At 37.8% G+C, this 26,860-nt stretch overlaps 1 protein-coding gene across 1 annotated transcript in view; it reads left to right on the forward strand.

Annotated features, from left to right (window-relative positions):
- Nucleotides 1-27: 27 nt before the first annotated feature.
- OFD1 (OFD1 centriole and centriolar satellite protein) overlaps nt 28-26,860 on the forward strand; it is a 31,597-nt gene continuing 4,764 nt past the window's right edge. Inside the window, exons 1-17 of the mRNA XM_010173790.1 lie at nt 28-123; nt 2,936-3,136; nt 3,953-4,021; nt 4,106-4,133; nt 4,935-5,042; nt 5,744-5,880; nt 7,979-8,152; nt 10,902-11,008; nt 11,801-11,920; nt 14,366-14,439; nt 15,132-15,223; nt 15,382-15,571; nt 16,235-16,365; nt 16,740-16,851; nt 18,257-18,868; nt 20,248-20,380; nt 24,139-24,239. Of these exons, the coding sequence (XP_010172092.1) occupies nt 28-123; nt 2,936-3,136; nt 3,953-4,021; nt 4,106-4,133; nt 4,935-5,042; nt 5,744-5,880; nt 7,979-8,152; nt 10,902-11,008; nt 11,801-11,920; nt 14,366-14,439; nt 15,132-15,223; nt 15,382-15,571; nt 16,235-16,365; nt 16,740-16,851; nt 18,257-18,868; nt 20,248-20,380; nt 24,139-24,239 (2,485 nt within the window). The remainder of the gene's footprint in view (nt 124-2,935; nt 3,137-3,952; nt 4,022-4,105; nt 4,134-4,934; nt 5,043-5,743; nt 5,881-7,978; nt 8,153-10,901; nt 11,009-11,800; nt 11,921-14,365; nt 14,440-15,131; nt 15,224-15,381; nt 15,572-16,234; nt 16,366-16,739; nt 16,852-18,256; nt 18,869-20,247; nt 20,381-24,138; nt 24,240-26,860) is intronic.

Here is a 26,860-nt window from a genome sequence, read left to right on the forward strand (position 1 = left end):
GATTATTTTCTAGCATTGTAGGGCCGGATGGCTTCGGTGGAAAGGGAGACACTGTCCCAAGATGAACTCCGGAAAAGGCTCTATCAGACTTTTAAGAACCGAGGGGTGCTGGACACGCTGAAGGTGCGCTTTGTTTCCAGCAGCTGCTACCTGTGATCCCACTGAAAGCAGGGAAAGTCGTGACGAATAAATGTGCTTCCCACTCATCCCCAGATGCATTATTTTTGCCACAGCCTTATTTGTCTTTTTTAATTATTATTATTATTGTTTTTTTCCCCCCAGATGTCAGGTTCTTCCTAAACAGAAGTGGTTTTCATTGTGGATTAGTGTCACAGCCCTTTTCAGGAAGGTTAAAGGCCTGTATCAGGTCTTTGGAAATGTCTATGCTTGAGAAAAAAAAAAAAAAAAAAAAGAAAAGAAAAAAAAAAGTTAAGCAGGGAAGAGAGGAATAAATGAGAATACAGGACTACAAATGATCTCTTAGGTCACAGAGCCTGTTTATTACCTATTATAAGTAGGCACGCTGTATGAATTATCCTCCTAAAATATTCCAGTTCTGTTTTAAAACTATTTGAGCTGTTTTCACAGTGTCTGCGCATTCAGGTGAATGTCCTAGAATATGGTTGTGTTCAAGAGTGAAACTTTGTTCCGATTTGTAGCCTGGGTTTATTTATGGTTGCTCTTGCCTTTTTTCTTGTGCTAGAAGTATCTTTCAGTCTAAGTAGCTCTCTTGGTGATTTGCAGGCAGCAGTCATACCTCTTTTTTTCAGCATTCTGGTCTACAATGCTAAACAAGTCAGAGTGCTGAAGTCTCACTGCTGGTTGCCCCAGTAGTCCTCTGCATCACTTTGAGTTATTTTCTCTGGGTTTTTTTTGAAAGGAATTAGGTAATGATTGTTGTGAGCTTTCCAGGCAAAGTTTAGAATGGTGTTAATTCTTCCCTGTTTTTGTGAGAAAGTCTGTGGAAGGCTGCATACATCTCTTTTTGAGGCATGTTACATTAGTAGTGCTAGTCATTGTTTGATCGACACATCCACATCTTGCTTTTTCCAAACAATAAATCCCTTTTGTTATAGCAGAAATTTGTATCAGACCTTAAATGCTGAAATGTTACATTTCATGCAGTTACAGTTTTGTAAGTCTGTAAACATCATCATATTGCATTTTTATGACCTCTTGGTCTTTCTATACAAATCTTTATGTCACCAGCAAATTTTTTTAGTTCCTGCTTTTTATGTCAAATTCATTAAAGTTAAAAAAAAAAAAAAAGCCAAGGTCTATATTTCAAGAATACCACTGATAATCTTACGGTACAGAATTCCCTGTTCAGGACAACTTGTTTCTCCCTCAGCAATTTCCATGCCAAGTTTGCAGTGCTTGAGTAATTTCTTGTCTTGTTTGACTTAAATAACAGTTTGTCAGGTGGCATGCTATTTAAGTCTGTTTCCTTTGTCTAGGAGATTATATATCATATTAAAGGTTTTGTAGCTTTTTCTGAGCTGAAGAATTAATACAGCTGGGTTTCTTATGGATTCTTACGGATTACATCTTCTAATGAGAATGTTCTTGACTTTCTCGTGGTCTTATCTGACTGCCTCTGCTGGTGAGAGGCAGGGTGGATCTGGAGCTACTAGTGTGCTGAAAGGCCAACATACAACAAGCAATTACTGCCTTCCTTTGCCATAGTAGGGATGGAGATTTAGCCCTGTGGTTTTCACCTGCACTTTGTCACAAGATGTGTAAGAGGTTGCTGATCTCCCTTGTTTTGAGACAATGTAATCTCTTGTCAAATTGGTTGAAACTGGACAAGTTCAGAAATTAATAAGGAAAACAATTTTTTCAGTTTTCTTCATTTCTCTCTGTTGTCAGCCTAATTTCTGTAGAAAGCCATGCTAAGATATCAGGCTAGTCTGGCTATCTAGCTTTGTTAAGTTTTGGAAAGTATTTCATCCCATTTTTGGTAACAGGCTACTTCTTTGATCAAGTTTGTCACTGTTGCATACCTGCTGTTGAGTGCTTAAAACACTATTTATATCATGATCTTTTAGTATGCTGTAAACAATTTTATAATTATGTAATGAAAATTATTGTTTCTTCCTTTTACAGGAGGGAGGCGTTTTTGATTTTAGGTTACTTTTTTTTCCTCTATTGTAACTTATAGAATGAAAATAAATAATCATAGAATGGTTTGGGTTGGAAGGGACCTTAAAGATCATCTAGTTCCAACCCCCCTGCCATCAGCAGGGACACCTTCCACTAGACCAGGCTGCTCAAAGCCTCATCCAGCCTGGCCTTAAACACTTCCAGGGAGGGGGCATCCACAGCTTCTCTGGGCAACCTGTTCCAGTGTCTGACCACCCTCACAGTGAATAAAAAATGCAGTTTAATTAGTACCCGTAGGCTCTTTTGATTAGTACTCTTTTGCTTCCCTACAAAATAATTTATATTAAAGACATTGAATTTTCTGTTTTCCCATCTACTTTTGTGATGGCATTGGCAGCTTCTTGACATGAGACTTGGAAGAGGACTAGTGAGTTTTCCAAGTACAGCTGAAATTGGGGCCACGTGAGGCAGGCTTTATTTAGGTCAGAGAGAAGGAGAACAGGACAGCAGTGATATAAAAATGAAGCTAGGGGTTCTAGAGTGGAGTGGATGTGAGTTCTTGACCGAGAACAATACTTCTTTTCGGTCCTACATTTGATGTATCTTGAGGGGAAAGTCAGAGATGGCTGTAGCTGCTGCTAAGAGTGTTTTGAAGAAAGGCACAGTGTCCCAAGCACTCTTCTAAATTTTGCCAAAGGTAGTCTGCCCGTTTCTGTTATGTAGGTTGTAATAGGACATGTACAAGTAAAATGAGACTCCCTGTGAATTACTGCAAAATAAAAACTAATTGAATAGCATGTAAACTGAGAATGTCATGTCTCTTCTGTATCAGACACAGCTTCGGAACCAGCTAATCCATGAACTAATGCACCCAATTTTAAGTGGAGAACTTCAACCACAGGCTGTTCCAAGTGATGACAGTTCACTTATGATCACAGCTGCCAACAGTTTGGTGGCAGATCATCTACAGAGATGCGGCTATGAGTATTCACTTTCTGTTTTCTTTCCAGAGAGTGGATTAGAGAAGAAGAAGGTAAGTTCAATAATTAACCTCTTCTAAGACTTCTAGGAGCTTTGCTTTCTGGAGGTTGTCATATTCCAACAGAATTGAAAAAAAAAATTTCCCCTTCTGTAATAGTGAAATACAAACACAAGTACAGCTTCTGATCATCTCCATGAAAGATTTCATTATTCAGGGCCATTTTCACGGGTACTTTAAATTGGCAGTAGGCTAATTGTGCTCTTCTGGAAAGCCATACAACAAGCCTCATAACCTCGCACTTGCTTCACCCACAGCCACAATCTGGCATGACCATTTGTGAGTCTGTGTGGCAGAGCACTTGGGGAACTAGTCATGATTAAAGCTAGCCTCTTGTTTGGCCATTCAGTTCCCTGAAAGTGCGGTTTATGGCCAGTTTAAGCTGCTCTAACTGCAAGCAGTGGCTGAAAAAGGCAGTCCTTTCCCTCTCTTTGTTTCTCCTCTATGAATATGCGATAGAGTGAAGTTGTTTCTAACTGAAAATTTATTTTGTGACCTGGTGAGTAGTTAGTCATCACCTAATAATGAGCTCATCTGATTTGTGTGATAAATTGAGAAAAGAGGCAAGGAGAGTAGCAAGAGCATGTATCCAGGGTGAGGAGGAAACAAAACTTACCTCTTCACAGCTTCAGTTGATCACGAAAATACATGCTGGCTGCCATATGTCTTAGGTAGTGGAGGCAGGTAAACGTAGTACTAGAACAGCAGGCCTCTGAAAACATTCTACAACTGTAAAATAGTACCTATTACGTATTTGAAGTTATTTTAAATTAGCTAACCTTTTCTAACTTACCTCTTTTTTCCCCAAAGCTGTTGACTCTGCAAGATCTTCTTCAATTAATGAGGATCAATCCAAAATCCAGTCTTTACAAATCACTGGTAAAGTTACTTTGATTTTGAAAGTAAGCTTAAATTACAGTTGTGATGGAATAGACCAGCTAAAACATCTTTTATTTCTTACAGACTTCGGGAACTCGGAAGGATAATAAAGGTATGAGATGTTTATACGTGATTCAGACAAGGATAATTGTGGCAACTTCATTTTTATTAAGATATGAGCAATAGAAATTAAAATGTCTTTAGTATATGTTGGTATGGAATAATATGGATTCAGTCAGATTTTGAAACTTGCAGCACACCAGGATGATGAATATTATATTTTGGGATTATCCAACTCCTGTTTGTGGTGTGGATTAAGTGTTAACACAAAATAAATGACTTGAGCATTAGAAATATGAAAAAATCTGTAATCAGGTATTAAGTATAATGCTCTTTGGAAGCTTTTCATGCTGACTTTGGCAAACTCAGATTTTTGTTTGTGTTTATAACTGACTGTGTTAGCTTGCATAATGTACTTCAGAAACTAGTTAAAGATTTAATTGACTATGTATTGTTTTATATAAGAAATAATTCTTACGTCTGCGTGATGAAATCTAACTATATTGTACAGCCTAAAGTAGCTTGATCTTCAGAAACCCCTGTTACCTAATGGCCTCGTAATTAAAATAGTAATAATCTGCTCTCTCAAATGACCTTGGAAGTCAAAGAGACAAAGAGACATGGATGAAAGGAAGAGTTGCAAAAGGACAGCTTTTGCAGAATGAGAGGAACTGCGTTATGCTTATAATGAAATCTTAATAGTTGACTAAAGTATTGATTTTTACTCAAATACTTGCTTCTTCCCATAAGTCAAGTAGGTTTTCTTGTACAGTGAAAATGACTTTGTTAATTACAGGCTCAAATTCAGTTTTGGTGTGAAATCAGAACTAATTAATATATTGGATCTTGTTAGGTTTTCTTATGCAGATTTTAATCAGACTTACAGAGCATCATCTAAGTAAGGAAACTCACGACACAGAAACTCAGACAAACTCAGTGCCCCCTTACAGAGAATCTCTTGGTAAGTGCAACCTCTGCAAGGAAGTCTCCCAAAATATTTTCATGTTGGTAAATGGTATGGAGTAATAAAGTGTATGAATGTTATTCATTTATCACTTATTCAAATGCAGCCTGAAGTATTAACAAGTAAATGTCATACCTCTCACTAGTACATTGCTTTCCTAACCTTTCTTAAAATAAAGCAAAAGTTCTGTTATTAATTATTTTTTTTTATCACTCAGATGTTTTCTTAGGCATTTAGCAAAGAGCTATAATGTCTTAGATGGTCTGTAAATGTTACAAGCTGAAATGTGTTCTGGAAAACATAACTGTAAATGCATGCCTTGCTTCTCTTTGTGTGATAGTGTTTCAGTGAAAGTTAGGCATAGATTGTGAGTTCTTGAATTAAAATATGCATGCTGTTAGTAATAAAAAAACCCTAAAAGTTGCATGCAAAAGAAAATTCTTGTCCATCCATGATAAAGAGGATGAATGACTACATAGTACCACAAACAGTGCCTTCTCTTAGGTGTGTGTTGTGTGGCATAGAGCTGATAAATGGCATTTCTGTGCTGCCTCTGCTTTTGTACCACACAGGTCTTTCTATGACAGTGCTACTTAGGTAGACTAAGGGACTTCCTACAGAGAGACGGGTTCCTACAGGAACTTTGTTAGGATAACTGTGGTGAGTGTTTTTTGATGGATATGTTTCTGATTTTATAGCTGAGAAGCTTCAGCTGATTGATGAACAGTTTGCAGACGCTTATCCCCAGCATCAGAAATACGAATCTTTAGAAGCAAAACTTCATGAATATAGAAAAGAAATAGAGAAGCAGCTTCAAGCAGAAATGTATCAAAAGGTATAACCCTGGTCATTGATTTTGAGGAAGACATTTGTTAATTTTGACTTTGCATGCTACAAACTTTTTAATACTTAAGGTAAATGGAAAGAAAAAGATCTAGTAGTGAGTTACAGCAAACACAAAAGGCTAAGATAATCCAATATCAATTGTTAATTTGATGATACAGCATGTCTGCATTTTCCATTCCTCTTTGTTGTTAAATGTGCACAGAATGTTAAGCTTCTTGTTCTGATGTAAATTTTTAACACTACTTTTTCTTATTTTTATTGTCTCAATTTGGTAAATTTTATTTCCTCTTTGATTATTTTGTTTTATGGAGAAATGTTTACTCTGCTTAGTCATACTATTCATTTTCCTTCCCAGTTAAGATTTTGAAGCTCGAATTTCAATGTAACACATAGCACTTGAGAGGCGTGAATTGCTGCTGTGTAGCTTGATAGGTATTTGAGTTAATTTTTATTACTAATGAGAATTTGCATGCTATTTCAAAACATGACACAGAAACACTAAAATCATAACAATCAATATTATAGAAGATTTCTAGATATTTTTTTCTTCCTATAATTGAAGACAGCTCTTTTAGAGACTTTTCCTTCATTTTAGGATTAAAATTAGGATTATGTTGGTTGGGTTTTTTTGTCACAGAATCAGTCTATAATCCTTATGTCTGAAAAATGGAGCAGGGAACATGGAGAATAAACTACCATTTATGTGGGGTTTTTTTCCCTATAAATTTCTGTCAAGGTCAACAGTTTAATCGGATAGAAAAAATTAAATTAACTGGAGTTCATTTCGATATGTTGTTTTCCATGAATTTCTGTCAAGATCAATGGTTTATTTGGATATAAAAATTATAATCTGCTAATTAGTGAGTATTCTTAGACACGCTTTTAAAGGCAGACATCTGCATGTGAACTGTTTGAGGAAATCAGTTTAGTCATGTTTATTTAGCTAAACAAGTAGAAGGACAGAGAGTTAACACTGCCAGTGTTTTACCTTCAACAATGTGTTTCCCCCAACAGGCACTGGGTTTTTAATATGTAAAGCATGTTAATTTCTCAGTTTAAGCAAAGCAGTTTTAACAAAGGAGATTGAAATCTTAACCAGATAGAAATAACTTCTAAATTCATTCAGCTTTATACAGATTCCTTAGCAATATGGCATGAGTTACTGTAAGACATTTCTAATCCAATTTATGTATGCACAAGTGATGCTGTACTGTCTCACCATTTCTTTAATATTTAATGAAATTTATGCCCACAGATCTGATTTCCTTGATCACATTGGTACTGTGCTTTTCCCCCTCTCTTTAACCTTGTTTTCTCCAGTCTCACAGTTTTTCTATCACTCTCTTTTTATTATTTTGATCATTTTTTCTCACATTTTTTGTCTCGTGTGCTTGCTTTCTGTTTTCTTCCAAATTTTTGTTAGAGTTCTTTATAACCCTGTTTGTTCTTGCATATATTGCACTTCACACATTTTATGGAGGCATGTTCCCTATGATTTTCTGTGCAGTTGCAAGGTGCATACTTTCCTGTTTGTATGCATTTACTTTTTTTTTTCAGTTGTGCTAAGAAGTCTTTAAATCAAGTCTTTAAATCTCTTTACATGGAGTTACATGTTCTGCATTTTTTCACATGTTCAGCACTCTTTTTGTGTCCAGATGAATTTCTTTTCCTGAGTGGTTCAGGACGGGTCTGCTTCTGCTATTTCTTGCATTACTGGTCACAATGGTTCTTTGGGAAAGGGGCAAGAATAGAGACGGTGTCAGAGAAGAAATTCAAGAGTGTGTCCATTCCTTAATTGCAAGCAGACTATCACTCCTGAAGTGTGTTTTCCTTCACAGGACTTTGTTTTGCTCTTGTCCAAAGCTATTGGTTGTGTATAAGGTCTGCTTTGGGATGCCAGCTAAATGCATGAAAACTATGTGAGACATGGAAATAGTATGTGCTACTAAGATACTTTTATCACAGTAATTTATTTTCATTGACTTACCATACATTTGGTAACAGAAATTTAGCATTGTCTAAGGAGGGATTGTCTTTATTGATTTGAAGATGGCCCTACTTAACCCACTCTTTCTCCTTTATGTAAGCTAGAACATTTTAAGGAAGTTGAAATAGCGAAGATTAAAATGGAGGAGAAAGTGCAGACCCAAAAAGAAATCTCTGAGCTGCGTCATGAGTTAGAGAGGACACATCAAGCGAAGTCTCAAGCCTTGGTCTCTCGTGAAAAGAATGCTATTGAGAGGCTTCAAAAGCAACAAGAGGTAAAGTTCCAAATATTTTTTCTTAATCTAGTACAAAATGATTCAGTGAGTTGATTAAATTGTTCTTTCATCTTTGGGAGATTTACCTTCACATCATACTTGGCTTCTTAGTGAAAACTTTGAATTTACTTTTTGGATAAATAGGGGGACGCATTTAGCAGCTGAAGAATTATGATGGGTAAATATCTAAGTAGAGCTGGCTGGAAAAGAAGAGTTCTGCAAGCTAGGATTGAAGGATTTAAATGTAATAAATACTTCTTAATCTGTTTTAATAACTTTGCTGAATTCAGATCACTGAGATTTTTTAGCAGAAAGTTGCACATAGCTTTTAGTTATACTGTAAATTCTTCCAGTTGCTAAGAAGGACTCTAAACTAAATGGAATACATAGGAGTGCGGATATGGCATTTCTCTGTGTCATTATATGTTGAGTATTATTAACAGCCAGCATCTTTACTGTAAGCTAGCATCTTGTTTTATTTCTTTGAACACTTTTTTTGTTGCTGAGTTACTCTTCGGCCTGTTAACTCTTGGTGTTTTGCCAGAGCAGTAACTGTTAACTGCAGCACACAATAATTTGTATATAGTTCTAAATGGCTTCTCCCAGTCTTGAGTACTTTTCAGCTTTTGGAGGAAGAGTTTCCTTACTGTTCTGTTGCCTGTTTGTCTGACCACTTCCCTGCTCTCTGCTTTAGACCTTCCTGTCCCAATGATAGTCATCCATAAATGCTAACCACATTTTTGCTGTAGTGTGCTGGGGTTTTTCCTTGTGGTGGTGGTTTGGTTTTGTTTGGTTATTTTTCCCCCTGAAAGCATGTGACATTGGTTAACAAAGCAGTCATACGGGTCTGTGTAGAGATTACTATGTACCAGTTGCTACTATTGACCTCCTTCCCATTTGAAAATTGAACATTTTATCACTACACTATGAATTTTTTTTCATGGTTATGTCCTTAGAAGCTTACAAGAAAACCATCTGGTTTATGCTATCAGTTTTCTTCTGTGGGTATGAAATTAATTCAGTCATTTTTGAATTGTTGGTTCAACAAGGCCAAGTGCTGGGTCCTGTACTTGGGTAACAATAACCCCACCCAACGCTACAGGCCTGGGGAAGAGTGGCTGGAAAGCTGCCTGGTGGAAAAGGACCTGGGGGTGTTGGTCAACAGCCAGCTGACTATGAGCCAGCAGTGAGCCCAGGTGGCCAAGAAGGTCAGCAGCATCCTGGCTTGTGTCAGAAACAGTGTGGCCAGCAGGAGTAGGGAAGTGATTGTCCCTCTGTAGCTGGCACTGGTGAGGCTGCACCTCGACTGCTGGGTTCAGTTTTGGGCCCCTCACCACAAGAAAGGCATTGAGGTGCTGGAGCGTGTGCAGAGAAGGGCAACGAAGCTGGTTGAGCTGGTAGAGCACGAATTTTATGAGGAGCGGCTGAGAGAACTGGGGTTGTTCAGTCTGGAGAACAGGAGGCTGAGGGGAGACCTTATCGCTCTCTACAACTACCTGAAAGGAGGGTGTAGAGAGGTGGGAGTTGGTCTCTTCTCCCAGGTAACAAGTGATTAGATGAGAGGAAACGGGCTCAATTTTTGCCGGGGATATTGGTAAACATTTCTTCACCAAAAGGATTGCCAAGCATTGGAACAGGCTGCCCAGGGAGGTGGTGGAGTCACCATCCCTGGAGGTATTTAAAAGACGTGTAGAGGTGATGCTTAGGGACGTGGTTTAGTGGTGGACTTGGCAGTGTTAGGTTTATGGTTGGACTCAATGATCTTAAAGGTCTTTTCCAACAAAAGTGATTCTGTGATTCTATAATTAAAAAAAAAAAAAGACTAAAGATTAGCATATCCATCAGGTATTGTGTATGAATATTTGGTTGCACTTGTCAGCTGCTGCACTTCCCTGAAAGTACATGCTTCATTTACCTGGAGACTCTTTTATCAGAGACCAGGAGCTCTACTGACTTGAGCTGCACTTACATTAAAGGGAGAAAGAAGGTCGTTCAGCCCTTTACTAAGATCACTTTCTGCCCAGGAAATACGGCTTGACCAACGGCTCTGTTGTTTGCAGGAGAAACAGCGACAAAGTCTTTCAGCGCTGTCAAATGCATCTGACTTGCAAACTTGGTATGAGCACTCATACAGCAAAATAATAATTTTCTTCTTCTTAGGCACTTACTATTCTTTGGAGAGAAATAATGCCTCGTGTTCTAAAGGGCAAGAAATGCTATTTTTTATTGATAAGAAGATACATGACTTTTGGTATTAGTGTGTTCATCACTTGGAGAATCCCTTTCACATTTTGGTTAGTTTCTAGAAGTTAAACTGCAAAAACTGAAACACTGCTGGTTTACTCAGTTTCAGTTTTAAATCATGTTTTATCAGGGGTTTATTGCATTTGTTTTTATAAAGAACATGCAGAACTATTGTTCATTAAAGAAGTCAAGTGTTTAAAGGTGTTTATTCTGTAAATTTTTAAAAAACATTTTACATAAATTTTAATCAGTGCTATTTCCTAAAAGAAAAGTGTTTACAGGTAGTAGTGACTCCATCTAAAACATTTTTATTCAGAGTAAAAGGAGAAAGGGAATTAAAAAAAAAATACAATTGATTCTGGATTTTATTTCAAATTATGACTATTCGATATTTATTGGAGTGAGACCAATTCCTGAGGAAGATTGTTGAAAGTTTGAATGTGTTAAACAGTAAATACCTGTATGAAGTGTGAAGTAAAACTCGAGATAATATTTTGTGATTCAGACAAAAGCAAAGGAGATATACGCTCAGAGACAGAGTCTACTGAAAGATATTGAAGCCATAAGGACCAGAGAGGCGGAACTGAAGCAAAGAATTGAGGCGTTTGAAGTGTAAGTTGCTGAAGGGCATATACAATGCTGAATGGTGCAGTTGTCCTTTTTCTGGAAAGCTTACTTCAAGATGTTGCTGCATCTAGGATTTTGAAATAGATTCTATATCCCAGAAGTGGTATTTGGCATTTGGAGCAGTATTGTATACTGTCTCTATTAGCAGGGGTATCCCATACAAAAAGATGGTTTGGGTTTTTTTTCTGTTCCACTTCATCCAACCAGAACAGTGCAGCATCACTTTGAGTGTGAGGAACCAGATGTTTGCTTTGATTAAATTAAAATCAGTTTTCTTTGGTTAATAAAAAAAAAACAAAAAACAAAAACAACAACAAAAAAAAACAACTAAAGCATTTTTGACCAGGTTTTCAATACTACTTAATGTCATTACTTTGTCATCTGGGTTTTTTTTGTAGCAAAATGAGTATCCTGCTAACAAGAACTTTTTTTTTTTTTTTTTAACAGGCCGGCAGAGGGGGCTGGTAGCATGGCATGCTCAGCACTGTCTCCTCTGCAGCCTTTCTGGTGTGGGAAACTGAACTAGGGTTAACTTGGGATAGCTGTATAATTGATTGGTACTGGGTTTTAAATAGGGCAATTTAGTTTGTGTCACATCTCCTTGTTCATAATGAATTACAATGACAGATTCTGATAATAATTTTGAATTGCTACAGTCTTCCAAGCAAGCACATTACCCTTTGATGTCTCTAAATGTTATTTAAGAAAAAAAAACCCAAACAACTAAAGTTTTTGCTTTATAACCAGTCATTGTCTGTATATTTATGGATATTTCAGCACTCAGAAACTTCAGGAAGAGAAAAATAAAGCAATTGATGATGCACTTCGACGTCGGGAGGTTGCTGTGAAGAACATCGAGGAGACATATGACCAAAGGCTTAAGACGGAACTCTTGAAGTAAGTTTTTCTTTTGTGTCTAATAGGATGCATGCTACTTCCTATGAAAATAGAATCATAAATTCTACAGTATTTATTTTGAAAAGTGTAACAAAACAAGGACTTTGAAAACGTGCTCTCATTTTAATCAGCTTTAATTCTTACAGTGTTGTGTAGCTTTTTGCTAGTAAGAAAAAATGTTCTGTCAGGTTCAGAAAAAACTTGCTACAGAAAATTATTCTCTTTTGATTATGGGTTATACTATTGTTGTAGTTTGAATTCTGTGTTGTTATCTAGGAAATAGATGAGACATTAGTTGTAAGTTTAGACAAGGGGATTTGAAGCAGTATTGCTGACTTCCTTTGACCACAATTAAAAGCACTGACCATTTTGCAAACACAGAAGCACCATGGAGGAGAAATTATCATTAAAGAGATGCTGTAGGTTTCTTGGAAAAAAGAGTGAGAGGCACACTAGCCTGTTGTACAGATAGATTGGCTCTTACCTTAACCTCTCCTCATTTTTGGAGAGGGATTATTTGATGCTGATCACTCTCTTATTGGCTACTATCTGCTTGAACATAGTTTCAAAGAAATTGCTTAGAATCGCTTTTTGAAAGCGTAAGACACCATTTGTGACTGCTTTTGAGGTGTTGCAGTGGGTATATCCTAACCTGGGTATTGCAGTTTCTTGGAGTGGTCAGTTGAAAGGGTTACTTGATGCTTCAACACAGGCAGGTGCTCTCACCGCGTGTATTTGATGGCACAAACCAGTCTTCCAGTTAGGCAGTTAAACCAAATGACTGATGTATCCTTACTTCTTATTTTAAGCCAGTCAACAATATGCATTATCTGTGTTAGTGTGTCTTTATTTCAATTACAGAGGAAAGATGTAAGGAGTAGGTTTTGATAAGGATGATGCCTCAGCTGAAACTGAGTAGATTTGAGGGTTTTGTCAGAGAACAATGAAATGCAACTAATTGACCCACCTTGATAACTTATTTTACCTAGTCCATAACAGCTGGTTACAAATAATGCTTGTGAAGTGCTTTTGGTTCATGAGGAGAAGCAAATTCTTTTAAGGATTAACTGCTGCTTAGCTTATTTTATCAACATGCAGGGTATTTTAGACATTCTGCACATGCTCAGAAAGATAAAATCCATGTCTGTTTGTCCCAAATCTGTGATGAAAAGTAGCAAAGAGCTATTATTTATTGTATGGAAATAATGATGCTTGTTAGAAAAGGAATCCTCTTTTATTTCAATGGTAAACATTAAATGCCATAATTCAGAGAATGATCTGAGTGATCTGGCCCATTTGCAAAGATGCAGGAGGATGGATGCGGCGCTATCTGAAAACATTTATAATCTATGTCCCAGTCGTGCCAAGTGCTGAGCTTTCTTAGCTCCTGTAAACGCCAGTAAAACCGAATGGTAAAGTTGGGTGGATGCTGGGCTGTGAATATTGGTGTGCCTGGGCAGTGCTCAGTGTCTAGCTGGTGGCTGATGATGAGCAGAGAACCCTTGGGACCTGCGTATTGTCCAACACCTTCATCTGTGATCTGGATGTTGACACAGGGCGTCCTCAGCAACTTTGAACTCAAGGCTTAATTAAGGGGAATGGCTTCCACAACAAATGTCAGAGTTTCAGTTCAGACTGGCTTTGATAAGCTTGGGGGTTGTGTCAACATAAATCTTAGGGATTTTAACAAGGAAAACTGCAAAGCTGTGCGCTATGGGGCAGAATATCCCTATGAAGTAGCGTAAATGGGGCGAAGGAACTGACTGAGCAGCTGCATTTCTGAAGAGGACATGGGAGTTACAGTGAATGCCAGGCTGACTATGAGCCAGCAGCACGCTCTGGCAGATAAGGCAAACAGCATGGTGGGCAACATGAGTAGCAGCATGGCCAACAGACTGAGGGGAGTTATTAGCCCCTTCGGGTATTGGTGACAGCTGTGCTAGCAATACCATGCCCGGGTTTGGGCCCCCCAGTTCAAGAAAATCATGAGGAAACTGGAGAGGGCCCAGTAAAGGTCTGTCAAGATAGTTATTGGACTGTCACACATGACCTCTGAGTTCATATGTCAGGGACTGTAAATTGTGACTTGGGAGGTTCAGCTTGGACGTGGGGAAGAAAATTTTCACTAGGAGGGTAGCACAGCATTGACATAGGTCATCCAGGGAGATGGTGGAATGTGCATCCTTTGAGGTTTTCAGGAGTTGGCTAACAAGAGCCACAGCTGACCTGATCTAGAGTTAGTAGGAGTCTTGCTTTTTGAGCAGGTGATTGAACAAGGTGACTGTCAGGGCCCTTTCCAACTCTTTCAGTGGCTCTGCAAGAACTAATTTTGTCAGTAAATAATTGTGTGGTTATAGTTTAGTCTGGGAAAAACTGGAGTTTGCACAAACGCAGGCATGTGTGCACACACGTACTTTGGCAATATGTAATTCTTTTTGCTTCTAGATACCAGCTTGAATTAAAAGAAGAATACATAGCCAGAGCCAGTAAAGTTACAGAAGATGAGAAAAAAAATAAAGGTAACCATCTCTCTAAGAGTAATAAAGTAGCTGTTATCTTTAGAGCTTTTACTAACAGGTATCAAAGTGGTGCTGTTACAAAACAGTCACAGAGTTCAGTAACAGTGGTAAAAGTGACAGAAAAGCCATCAAAATAGCTTTTGAAAACATGTAGTGGGATCCTGTGACAGGCCAGCAACTCCTTCCTGTTCAGAATGCAGTGGGAACTGTGAGCTGCTGCTTTGTACAGAGGCTGCAAAACATTTTGCTTTCCCGGTTTCCCGTCTCCTTCTGAAGCCCCACTAGCTCATTCGGTCTCTGATGGAACTCTGGTGCAGTCTGGTACCATACCCTTGAATGGTTGCCAGTTTCCACATTTGATGTGCACAAGATGTTTAATTGGAGCTTGGTGAAGAGAGCTGGGACAGATAACATGTTTAGACTTTTGAGTTAGGAACATGTGAAAAAAATGATGTATCATGTGCATATGAATCTGATTTACTTAATTCTAAAGGAGTGTATATGCACATATGTATATATACACACAGTGTGATTTGCTTAATTTTGATGGCGTGTGTATGACATTCAGTCATTTCTGTGTCTTGAACTAAATTGAATGTTGGGCTTACCAGCTTAAACTGTTTTTCACTGGTACAGTTTTTTACTGTAATACTGTAATGATTTTAATTCAGCATTTGTAATCCTCCCTGCAGAGAAAGCTATGCTTTTGCACGAAGAAGCCATTGCTGTTAATTCAAAAAAGGAGGAACTCAAGCAAGCTGTGTCCCGCACGAAAGAGCTTGAGGTAATTGTAAACATGAATTTAAATAAGCTGTGTTCTAATTAGTGCATTTGAGATATGTTTAAAAAAAAAAACAACAAACAAAACAACAAATGTGAAATAAAAATAATTGTTAAGTAGTACAGCAGTTCATAAGCTTCTAAACTGTTCTTTATCTGCAGCTGGATTTGGAGTCGGTGAAGGCCCAGGTTGTGTTGGTAAATAAACAGAATGAGCTGTTGACAGAAAAACTGAAAGAGGTATCAGACTATCCTTTGATAAAGGAGGAGAAATTGGAGCTCCAAGTGCAGAATAAACTACTTAGGCAACAGCTGGATGAGACTCGCAGTGAGAACCAGCATCTTCGAGACAGTCAGTGTGAATGATTTAGTAATTTTCTTGTTTGTGTCCCTACAAGTATTTGTTTAGAGACAACTTTTCATTAAAATATATTTTTTGCATTATAGTTACTAGTAGTTTGCATTAAACCCCATCTAATATTTGTGTAAAATGAAACAATCCTTAATGTTACAAGTTTATTTTCTTTAATATGTCTGTATAGTAGAAATCCTAAATTAAGTGGTAGGTATAATTATATGAAGAGTATCCCTCTCACTCTGAAAAGAGCAGTGTAATATTTATAACCTTACTATAAGTATGGTTAATAATGGTAAAAGTGCCTTGCATTATTGTTCCCAAGTGCTTGCCTGACTATATTTGAGATGCCAAGTATTTTTAATGTGCACTTGAGATTATGGGACCGTAGAGATGTACACCCAGTTACGTAAGGTAGGGATCTATTTTTTTCTTCTGGAATAGGACAGTCTGGATCTAGTTCTGAAATGACTGCACCAAGAAAAATTTTGGTCCTTTGTAAAAGGAAGAAAAAAAATAGGGCCCTAAGTACTTCATTCAAACAAAGCCTTATTATGTTCCTGAAAACAAATCAGCTTTATGTTTTGAAGGGGTATCATGTAGAAAAGTGCACACTTCTTATTCTGCAGCTGAGTGTCTAGTATTTCTCTTTCTGGATAGAGCTGTCCCAGCCCTCAGCGGAGCACCTGGCCTGCCAAGTGGAGCTGAGGAGAGTGGAACATTCTAGGAAGCTGGCACTGAGTGAATTTGAAAATCATAGGCAGATTTTGGAAAAGCAGCTACAAAGTGAGGTAAATTATTCTTTCTAAATAATTTGAATCCTTTCTTCATCCTGTCATCTTGTTTACATTTATCTGTGTATCTGTGCAGGCTGTTTAGCATATGTAGTTATGGGGATTGTTTGTATTCTGCTTGTTTTTATGTAAACAACTCTAAAAAAAAAAAAACCAAAAAAAAAAAAAAAAAAGACCAAAACCACACAACATAACCAAAGTAAATCTTTCCAGGTCAGTAACTTGTCAGCACTGACTTTCAGCGGGATCCTATGTATATATGGTTTGACTGAACCTAAAATACATTCAGAAACAAATATTCAGCCAGCTGAGATTCTTTTTTTTGTTGTTTAAATTATGCTTTTTTTGTTTTTTTTCTTGGTCTCGTATAGGTTGAGCGTTGTGCCCAGTTAAAGACGCAACTGCTGGACTCTGAAGCTACTGTCAGGAAGTTAAATGTGCAGGTTGAAGAACTAAAACTGCAAGTGAAACAAACACAAGCAGGTGTGTATCTTACACCAGAGCAGTCCTTTATGGAGTTCACTTACCTAACCAGTGTAAGATTTCCAGAAGCTTAAAAAAGTTGCAGTTGTGTAGAACTAATAGACCACCAGTGAGTAGATTTCATTTAAAATCAAAAGCCAGACTGATTGCAACATCCCTTTCTTTCAGAAAACAAACATAAAGGAGGAAGGGAAAACATTCCTCCCTGAATATTTGCATGTCTTCATTGTCTGCTTTTCCTCTGTATGAAGACATTATTGTTTGGTGATAACAGAGTCACCGTTTTACAGGATGCGAGTTGTGTTTTAATGCATTTTGATTCTTGAACATTCATAATAGGAATAATAAATTTGAAATTGTATTGTATACCTCACAAATTTAAATCTAACTCTTAAACAGTTGTTGTCAGGGCTAATAACTCGCACACCTCTCATGGGCATTAGAAAGAGAGAGGCACTTGCGTAAAGCAATTCAGTCTGCTGAAGAAATGTAGTTCTGAAGATACCTGTCAAATTGCTAATACCAAGTCTGATAAATAAAAGTTTCAGGATTTAATTCTGTAATGAGTATTCATTACATACAGCATGTGTTGCACCATAGTTCAGTATATGCAATACTTTACCTTATTCACTAGGTATTTCCATATATGGTACAAATATTGGTACCATTTGGAATGGGAAATTTGTTAGTGTCAAAGTAGCAAATATGTATTTTAATTAAATGACTGAAAGTACTGCATGGACTTTTATTTTACATCAGAGTTAATGATGTCATTGAAGAACCATTTATTCAGAATAAAAACAAGATTGTCATTTTGCTGAGAAAAATACAGCCCTATAGCTTGGCCTTTTGGGCTTGCTGAAGCATACAAGTGCAAGCCAGGAAGCAGACAGCCCTGAAACATTCAATTTAACTGACAATTTTGGAGAACTACTTTTTTGTTTTAAAAATACAACATCATTATCTATGTGCTGTGTTGTTTTTCCTCCAGATTTCTTTTTTGATCTAAATAGAAGGAGGCTATTAAGACTCGTGGCCTGCCCTGTGTCCCTCACCCTTTAACAACATGATTCAATATAATGTATCCAAAGTAGTGTTTTAATTTTTTAAAGATTAATTAATTAATTAATTTAAACATAATTTAAGAAATAACATTGTAGAGTGCACACTTCAAGTAGTTTTACATGGAAGGATTATATATTAAAAATAATCAGTGATAATTTGCAGCTGTGCAGCTACATTAAAAATCAACCCATTAAATTCTCAAAATTTAAGCCAATTCCATGTAAAAATTTTGATTTTGATCAAATTGGAATTTAAATGCTGTGTTTCGCTGTTTCTGTTTTGTTATGGGTCTCCCTCTCTCACTCTTTGCTGTCATTCACTTTCTCTTGCTGTCATTTAGCTCTGGAGAATGAAGTGTATCGGAATCCAAAGCCTTCGCTTGTCGATCGCTCTGTCCTTGACTTCACTGGTGACACAGTTGTACCTCATGATATTTATGTGGATAACGTGTTCCTGAAGAATTGGGCTGTGGCCGATGTGGCGAAGGTAAATGCTGTGCCGAGGGCTGGCTACTGTCAGCAGTTACAGCCACGCAGCGCTTCTCCAGATTCTGACCTGGAGTGTATGGCACAGACCCGGGCCAGGATAAAAGAGCTAGAAAAAGAGGCAGAGTATTTGGAAGAAGCCTACAGGAGTTACCAGCACAGGGTCATGCAGGATGCAGCTGCAAGCAGAACGCCGAGAAAGATGCTGTCCCCTTTACTTCTAGAGTGTGCTATTGGTAGACCCCCCTTGACCACACAGCATGAACTTCTAGAGGGTGATCCCAGCTCCCAGCGCTCCCCCCTGAGCAGTCCAGGAGGTGAAAAATACATCAAAAGAGCTGGGCAGGCTGATGTCTTCAAAAATCCGTTAACGCCACCACACAGAGCAGCGTCTTCTTCAAGGCGTCTTTCTTCTACTCCCGTTTCCAAAGGGGAAAGAGATCCCAGTAACAAGAGAATTCCAGATGGTGAGTCACGATTGTTAATGGTGTGGTGTGGTGTTCAGGTTGTGCTTATTGTTCCTCTTGCACTGTGGGAGGAGGAAGATGTTGCAGTGATAGTCTTTCACTCATCTGTTATTTGCTAAGAGGCAGAAGAAGTCAGAGACAAAATATGCTAGCTGCTTGGAGAATTGCTTCTTCATGGAGAGAAGTGCTGGAGAAGTGCACTGAGAGGGGCTAAATGTACTCTGCTTACTTCAGGTGGCTTTAAAGAGAAGACTACACCATTTGATTCACTACAGGTGCAACCTTATGATATGCAGAGTTTCATTCAAAACTCGCTATTAAGGATAACTTCTTTGCAACATGAACTGTAACTTACTAGTTTTAATAACCCTCACTCTCTATTCCCATCTTTTCACTTAGTTGTTGTAGTTAACGTGTGCAGCAGAAGACTGCTTCGTCTGGCTTCTTGTAAATTGAATTTTGCAATCTGAAAGGTCCAGGCTTGCTTGGTTTGTTCTTTTTGCTGTGACATCTTTATCAAACATTCCTGAGCAAGAGTGTTGGTCCATGATTGAAAAATTATAATTTGCTATTAATTTCACAGTGTCTAATAATTAATTGGTAGATTTTTTTAAAGGGGCACTACTCAGAAAAGCAAGCAAAATAGAAAATAATTGAAAATTTAAAAAAAGTTGTTTCACATCTGCAGTACATCTGCCTCTTGAGTCATACAATTCTTGTCACCCTAGCTCAAAGTGGATTTAATGGGATGAAAAAAAGAGATAGTAACAACAACAACAAAAATGATCAGCTTTGAATGAAGGAGGGTTTAATATAAGAAGGACAGCTTAGTTTGGAAAAGAGTTGGCTGAGGTGGGCTGTGGGAAATCTGGAAAACAGTGATGTGCAGAAGGTGAGAAGGGATCAATTAATCACTGCTTCACAGACCTCAGAATTCTGTGAAACTGAAAGGAAATACTTTTTCATACCCTAAGTTGTGGAATTTATTGCTTCTGTGGCAACAAGTATAGATGCAAGATGTAACTGCCTTCTCTAGTGCTCAGAATGGGAGAGATTATTTGGTGTTTGGCAGAGGGGCTGCAGTTTGTGAGGAAGATGGACATATTATGGGATGTTTATAATCATAGGCTTTGTGAGGAGTAAGTTTATGATGGTGAATGCTTGTAGAGGAGAATTGCCATACAGGAGGGGTGAAAAAAAACCCCAAAAATAACCAGTACAAGAAAGTTCATGTTAATCCTGGTAATTTGGATGTTAGTTGCCCTATAGTGGTGGTGCCTGCACAGTCCAATTACGTGTGTGTTGTAAAAACCAGCCTTGTCTCAAAAGTGACAGGACAAATAACTGACTAATACAAACTGTTGGATTTTTATCTGCAGACATCAGTGGTTTGTACCTTGCCTCTTCTCAGCAGAGTGTTGACCAGGTGCTTTCTCCTATTTCAAAGCCACAGCTCCTTTCATCTTCTGAGTCTCTTTCTTCCTCACCATCCAGTCATGGCCAGAAAATCAGGTAACATTGTTTACAAAGGAACATTTTTAACCTGCTTTTTAAAGAAACATTTATCTTACTGTTCATGGTGATACCTGCTTTTACAATTAAAGTAAGCCATTAATTTTATAACTGAGAACTTTTCTAAAGATGGATAAGGATTTCCATTCTTCAGTATCATGCCTCAAGAGGAACTTAGTTTTAAAAAACACAAACATCCCCTCCTCCCAAATCCAAACAACTTTGGCAAATATGATTTGGCATTTTCACCTCTATTAAATTTGTGGTTTCTTGTAGTGCAAAGTTATGTGCAGTGAAATACTTAAATCTCAAGTACATTAGAAACTTCAGGTAAATGTGATATGTCCCCCCCCCAAAAAAAAAAAATCTTGTCCTGTGACAAAGTAAAATTTGATTGATTTACAAAGTCTTTTGTGAAGTCCATTCACTGGTGTAGTTGAGCAAGGATGAAAGGGTGATGGCAGCACTAGTTCTAAAGCCTAAAAAATCCACTGCCGTGGAAAAGTGCTAGGCAAAGAACTAAAAAGCTTGGAGAGTGAGAATGTGAGGCATCCTAAGCACATGTTAGTTTAATGCAGATATAGCAAATTGATAAATATTCCTCACTGAAACTTAACTCAGATTCTGCTGTTTAGGGATATTAGTTCCTCTGTGATTAAAATGCTTTTTAGAACTTCTTCCTAGCACTCTCAGTTTGTGCTGCTTCAACCAGTGTGATTGTTGCTTTGTTACCATTAGTGACTTCAAAGATGGAAGGTGGTTCATTTGGTGTGCAGTGTCACCACTAAGGCACACCTGGCAGATTTCAGTCATACAAAGTTTAAGAAGTTCCTTGGCTCAGGTCAGGCTGATGTACTTTGAGGACGTAAATCAAGGCAGTTGTACATTCTCACTTGATTCATTAACAAGCTCCAGTGCCTTTTTTTTTTTTTTCGCCAGTCATACAAAGTTTAAGAAGTTCCTGGGCTCAGGTCAGGCTGATGTACTTTGAGGACATAAATTGAGGCAGTTGTACATTATCACTTGATTCATTAACAAGCTCCAATGCTTTTTTTTTTTTTTTCTTTTTTCTCTGAAGAGCTTGTTCATGTGCTTGTGTACCTGTTTTCAGAATAGGAATCTCTAGTCTCATTTCCATGTGGGAAGGGGATGGGGAGCAGAACTTTTCTCTTTTCCTCTTTTTTTTTAAGTCTCTTGAAGTAAATAACTTGGCAAAATTAAGCTGCATAAAAATCACTTCTCTTTCCTCTTTGTATCTCCTATTTCCATGTATGAAATTATTCTGTTCTTAATGGTCATTGGTGCCTCTGCTTTCCAAAACTGACAATCCTGAATAGATGTCTTCAGAAAAAGCTGGAGTGTTTAATTTTTAGTATTTCTTTCCTAGGAAGAGACACTTGAATTGGCCTTAACCTGCTAGCTATCATTCCAGATGTGATGGCTGAAGAAAGATGGCTTTTCCTGAGGCAGCTCTAGCAGGCATTTGTAGGGCTTTTTTATTTTGTTATCAAGTCCTCAATAGACATTTAATGTAGAGAGGGTGTCTTCTGTGGTTAGAATTTGGGGAGAGCCTTTATGTTCTTAGCCTTGGAAAGAAGCTGTTGGGATTTCTAGGGACTGTGAGATAAGTTCCTTTAAGCGGCTGTCTCTTTTTTTCCTGCTCATTCACATTTTCTAAGGTGTGTCTCAGATTTCCTGTATTCCTGTGACAGACCTTGCAAAGTGAAGGCCGAGTGTTAACCTGCATGTTAAGGTGTTAGGGGGAAATGCTCTGATACTGTGAGGGGCCGTGCTTCTTTCAGGATGTTGTAGAGTCCACGCTGCCTGAAGAGTGAACAGCGTGAGCAAGTTGCGTGGCAAAGAGCAGGGCAGGGTCTGAGCAGGCAGCTATGGGTTGTGGTTGCTTTCTTGGGTTCCTCGTGACAATGCAAGGGTATGAGGTCCCAATAATTCTCTTGAGCTTGCTGCTTTCCCGAGACTTTCTTAAAGGGAAAACATTTTTTGTTGTGGAGTATTTTTTTTAATTTCTTGTGCCTTGGACTGTTTTCTTTTACACAAAGTATCCGAGAAATGCATGTGTGGGCTTTTCCAGCTATTTACTCTCTCGTTATCCGGCAAATGCCACATCATTGATGTGTATTGTGGAATTAGTTTCTGACCTGTAGATTTTAAGTGGCAATGGAAAGTTATTTAAAAAGAAAAGAAAATAAAATGCAATGCTGTGACACCGGTAAGCCATTACAAGTGAGACTTCATCAGTGGGGAAGAACAATTGCTTCTGTGACTACAGGAGCTCCTTGTTTGTTTATGTTTCAAGATATGAGTGGTATGAAGGAAGCCAATAAACACAGACAGGAAGACTGGGGTTATAAGGCAGATGATTATCTAAACCGTTCCTTTTTTGTTCAGGGCTGAAGAAACCGATTGAGAGGGTTGTTACCAGTTTTATGCTAAAAAAGTAATTTTGGACATTAAAAAATAGTTTAGATGGTGGTTGTTTTTTGTTTAAGCTTTAATGGTTATTTTAAGCATAACTCATGCAATTTAATAATTTGGTGTTGATTGGCACATCAGGACTGTTTTATGGAATATTGACATTAGGCGCAGCCCAGGATTTGGTTGCCAACTTTTGGTGGAATGAATTTTGAAAATTGTTTGGAAATCCATGTGTTTACTGGTCTTCATGAGGCAGACCTCTTCTGTTTGCTGAATTTGAGGCAGGGGATTGACTGTCTTTCTAGCAGTGTTGCAGGACACAGTATTGAAGAAAGTGGTATGCATGTCCTTTAACCTTGGATCCTGAAGAATTATTTAACACTTAACCACTTCTGTGAAGGAAAGAGTAAAAACCTGAAGTAGCTTTCTAAAAACTTGGAGTTCCACTTACTCTGTCATATTTAATTTACAGGGCATTTTTCCCCACTGATGTAACTGAACTGTCCTTCTGACAATGCAAATGTATTTGTTTGTCCCTAGATTTACATTTTTTATTGAACATGTCTCATTGTGGAGGTATGTTTTGTTTGTTCTCCGCTTTTGCCCCACAGAAGACCTGAATTCTTTAGAAACTGTAAGCACAAACATATTTATGCCAGGGCAAAGAGCACCAGCTGGTGTGAAATAAGCTCCTTTATGAAGTGTTGCTGCTGAATTTCATTAGTGACCTGCACTCCTTTTGCTGTTCTGGTTCTGGTCAGAGTTTAGTAGCTGGGTCACGTGGAGATATTGTTCTTTCACATTATCTTTCTGATGAGATAAACAGGGTGAGGGCACTAACCCCATTTTTCATAGCACCCAGATTTTCACCCCTGCATATATGTTTTGCCAGACATCTAATGCTAATATATTTCAAAGACATCTGTTAAGATGACATCAAAGTGGGAATTAAGGCTGTAACACAGAGCCTGAAAAGGCAAATTTATTAATTTTTGTTGTCCAAGTGTCACACTTCATTGCATTTCTCCTTTTTTTTTCTTAATATTTTTTATGCCTTTTGAGAGTGTATTTTATTTTAATGTGATGCCTTCATGTCATATATAGACCTTGGGCAAAGGATGCGGGGAGCTGGTTATCAGAGAGATGGAGCTGACTTCTTGAGTCAGAAAGTTACAGCATTTTGGTTGCATGGTTTTTATGTTTGGTTTAGTCTGTTGCTAAGCTTGTGAGTAATCCTTGCATTTAAATCTTAGATCACTACTTGCTTAAAAGTTCATAATTTATATTTATTAAATTACTTTTGTTCTTCCTTCTTCTTTCAGACTTCATAATGAACAAACAGGTAAACAAGATTTCAGTGATATCCCCAAACCAGAGAAGCTAATGTACGAGGACCTGGAAGAACATATTTCTTCTCTTGAATGTAAGTTTTAGTGCATTTTAGGCAGTTTGTTTAACACCTTAGGGCTTAATAGCTCTAAGACAATTGTCTTGATAGTTTAAGACTATAGTTGGAAAGAAAAAATTCTGACTGATGTTGGAAATAAGAAAAACAGACTGTCTCAAATGTTGAGGTATTCACTTTCTTCATATTTGCATCTTCAGAGGAGAAGGGTATGTAGTAATAAGTAGACTCTAAAATCAAGTTGATTCTGAAATTTGTGAACATACTTTTTGTTCAGAAATCTTGTTGAGGTAACAAGATGAGGGTGACGGAGCACTGGAACAGGCTGCCCTGGGAGATTGTGGAGTCTCCTTCTATGGAGACATTCAGGACCCTCCTGGACGCCTTCCTGTGTGATCTCATTTAGGTTCCTGCTCTGTCAGGGGGATTGGACTAGATGATCTTTCGAGGTCCCTTCCAGTCCCCAACATTCTGTGATTCTGATTAATGCATGTAGGTCTGACAGTTGTTTCAGAATGGTTTAAAATTGTGTAGGATTTTTTTTTTTTGGACAGCAAAGTCTACTAGTAGATGAACTAATTTGAGGCTCTATTATATTTGCTGCATGAAGTAAAATTCCAAAGAGTGTTCATCATGGACCAGTGTGGGAGCAGGGTTTCCAAGCAGTAATTCTGAAGTTAAGTTTCTGCAGCCATTTCACATGCTCCTGTTTTTTCCTTCAGTAACTGAAGCTTAAATAGTATTATGAATTAATAAAGTCTGTCTTGACTTTAGAAGCATGTGTGAATGGTGTGAAGAACACTTGCAATTATGCTGTGATTAATGAGCATCTCTGAGTAGTTTTGGAATACCTCGTTCAGTTACTGAAACATGATTATTTTTTTTTTCCTCTGAGGTCAACATTTTATTTATTTACATCTCTGCTCTCTGTTGATTGCAGGAAGAACTTTGTCATTATGTGGTGTTTTGCATTGCATGTTATAAAATGTTTCCTTTTCTCTGTATGCTGCAGTCAAGCCTGCAGGGTCAGTTTAAAAAAAAATTGATGCAGCTAAGGTACTGTAGAAAGAGGAGGATAATAAAAGTTAATGCACTTTATAGCCATTTGTGTATGGAGAGAGAAATAGAAGCACAGTTACTGGCTTTATTTCCTAGTTTTTCAGCATTTGAGTGACATCTTAATGTTGGACCTGAGCAGCCTCATTGCTCATGAAACTGTGGGTTTAAAGTAAGTGAAATTGTCAATGAGAAAGACGTGAACAGCAAGCTAAACACCCTTCCCATTCCCAAATTTTGTTAGGTCTGTAAAGTCTTGAGACTGGTGGAGATGTGTCCTTGGGTGGTATAATTAAAGTTACAGTTGGTGAAGAGATTAGAATTCTTGTATGGGAGAGTCAGAATCACTGATTGCAGAGAAAATACTCCTGACTACTGTGAGTGTTTTCCTGGGTCTGAGACTGGCTTATTCTTTTGGTTGTGATTAAGCTGTATGGAGGAGAGAGTGATGCCCTTCCTCATTCTCCTGAACCTGTGAGAATATGGCTTTCAGTATTCTAAAAAATAACCAACTAAACAAAAAAGATCTTGTTTGTTTAAACAGCAAATGTGCTGGTAGTGTTCAGTGTTAACTAGCAGAAGCTGATAACTCATCTAAGCATTTCTCTGTGAAGTTTTACTCAGTACATTTGTTGTTGTTTAATTTATCTCATTTAGTTTTCTTTTTATAAGCTTTAAATGCATTATTTGAATGTAAACTGAGCCTGTAGCCACTAATGGTTTCATATTTTAATTAGATTTAGATTTATTTGTTTAATTTTGTATTAGAGACTTTTAGGAATACATTACATATTTCACTTCTATTATCATATATGAGAATAGACTGACATTTTCCTGGCAATTAGGCCTGAGTAGATGCTACATCCATAGTAAGTCAGTTACCACTATATCATTTAATGACATGTAGTAGTCAAAAGAATAAACTTAAGAGTTTGCATATGACAATGATTTCTAAATCAACAGTACCTTAGTTGGGCCACACTGCATCAAAAGACAATCTCTGTATGTAGAAGGAAATCGGAATGGGTAAAAAGGGGAGAAGGTAACCCAGGAGGAATTGGAGGGGAATAAGAATGTAAAATCACAAAAAGTAAATGTGGAATAAGATATAATGAAGGTAGAAGTTGATAAAAGTAGGAAAAAACCGATAGAGTGAAGGAGATGCCAGAAAATATGGAAATCCTTTTCATCCTGCGGTGAGTGAGCAAGAGAAGATTGATGTTTCTGTTGGCAGTAATTGCTTTTAGTTGATATGCTTGTCTTAACAAAACCATACATCTCTTGCTGTCCACCCTTACATAAAGGAGTGAAGGTAAGAGCAAAAAACCAGAATGGATTCTTTTTTGAGAGTGCTAGCCCGTTATTTTGGTCTTACGGAAAACATATAGAGAATTATTTTCCCAGGGGAAGCTGGTAGGACTTCCTGTTGCTTTTGAAAGAAACTGAAAATATTCTCATAACTTTGCTAGACTGACAGTTTGGCAGGAGTTTTCTGTGATGCTTTCATCTGTAATTCCTTTAAAATAACCGTAATTTAAAGAGATTCAGACCATTCTGAGAGAGACTGATTGGTTTGGGTGGCT

This window comes from Antrostomus carolinensis, unplaced genomic scaffold, assembly GCF_000700745.2.
Source record: "Antrostomus carolinensis isolate BGI_N321 unplaced genomic scaffold, ASM70074v2 scaffold13860, whole genome shotgun sequence".
Classification (NCBI taxonomy): Eukaryota; Metazoa; Chordata; class Aves; order Caprimulgiformes; family Caprimulgidae; genus Antrostomus; species Antrostomus carolinensis.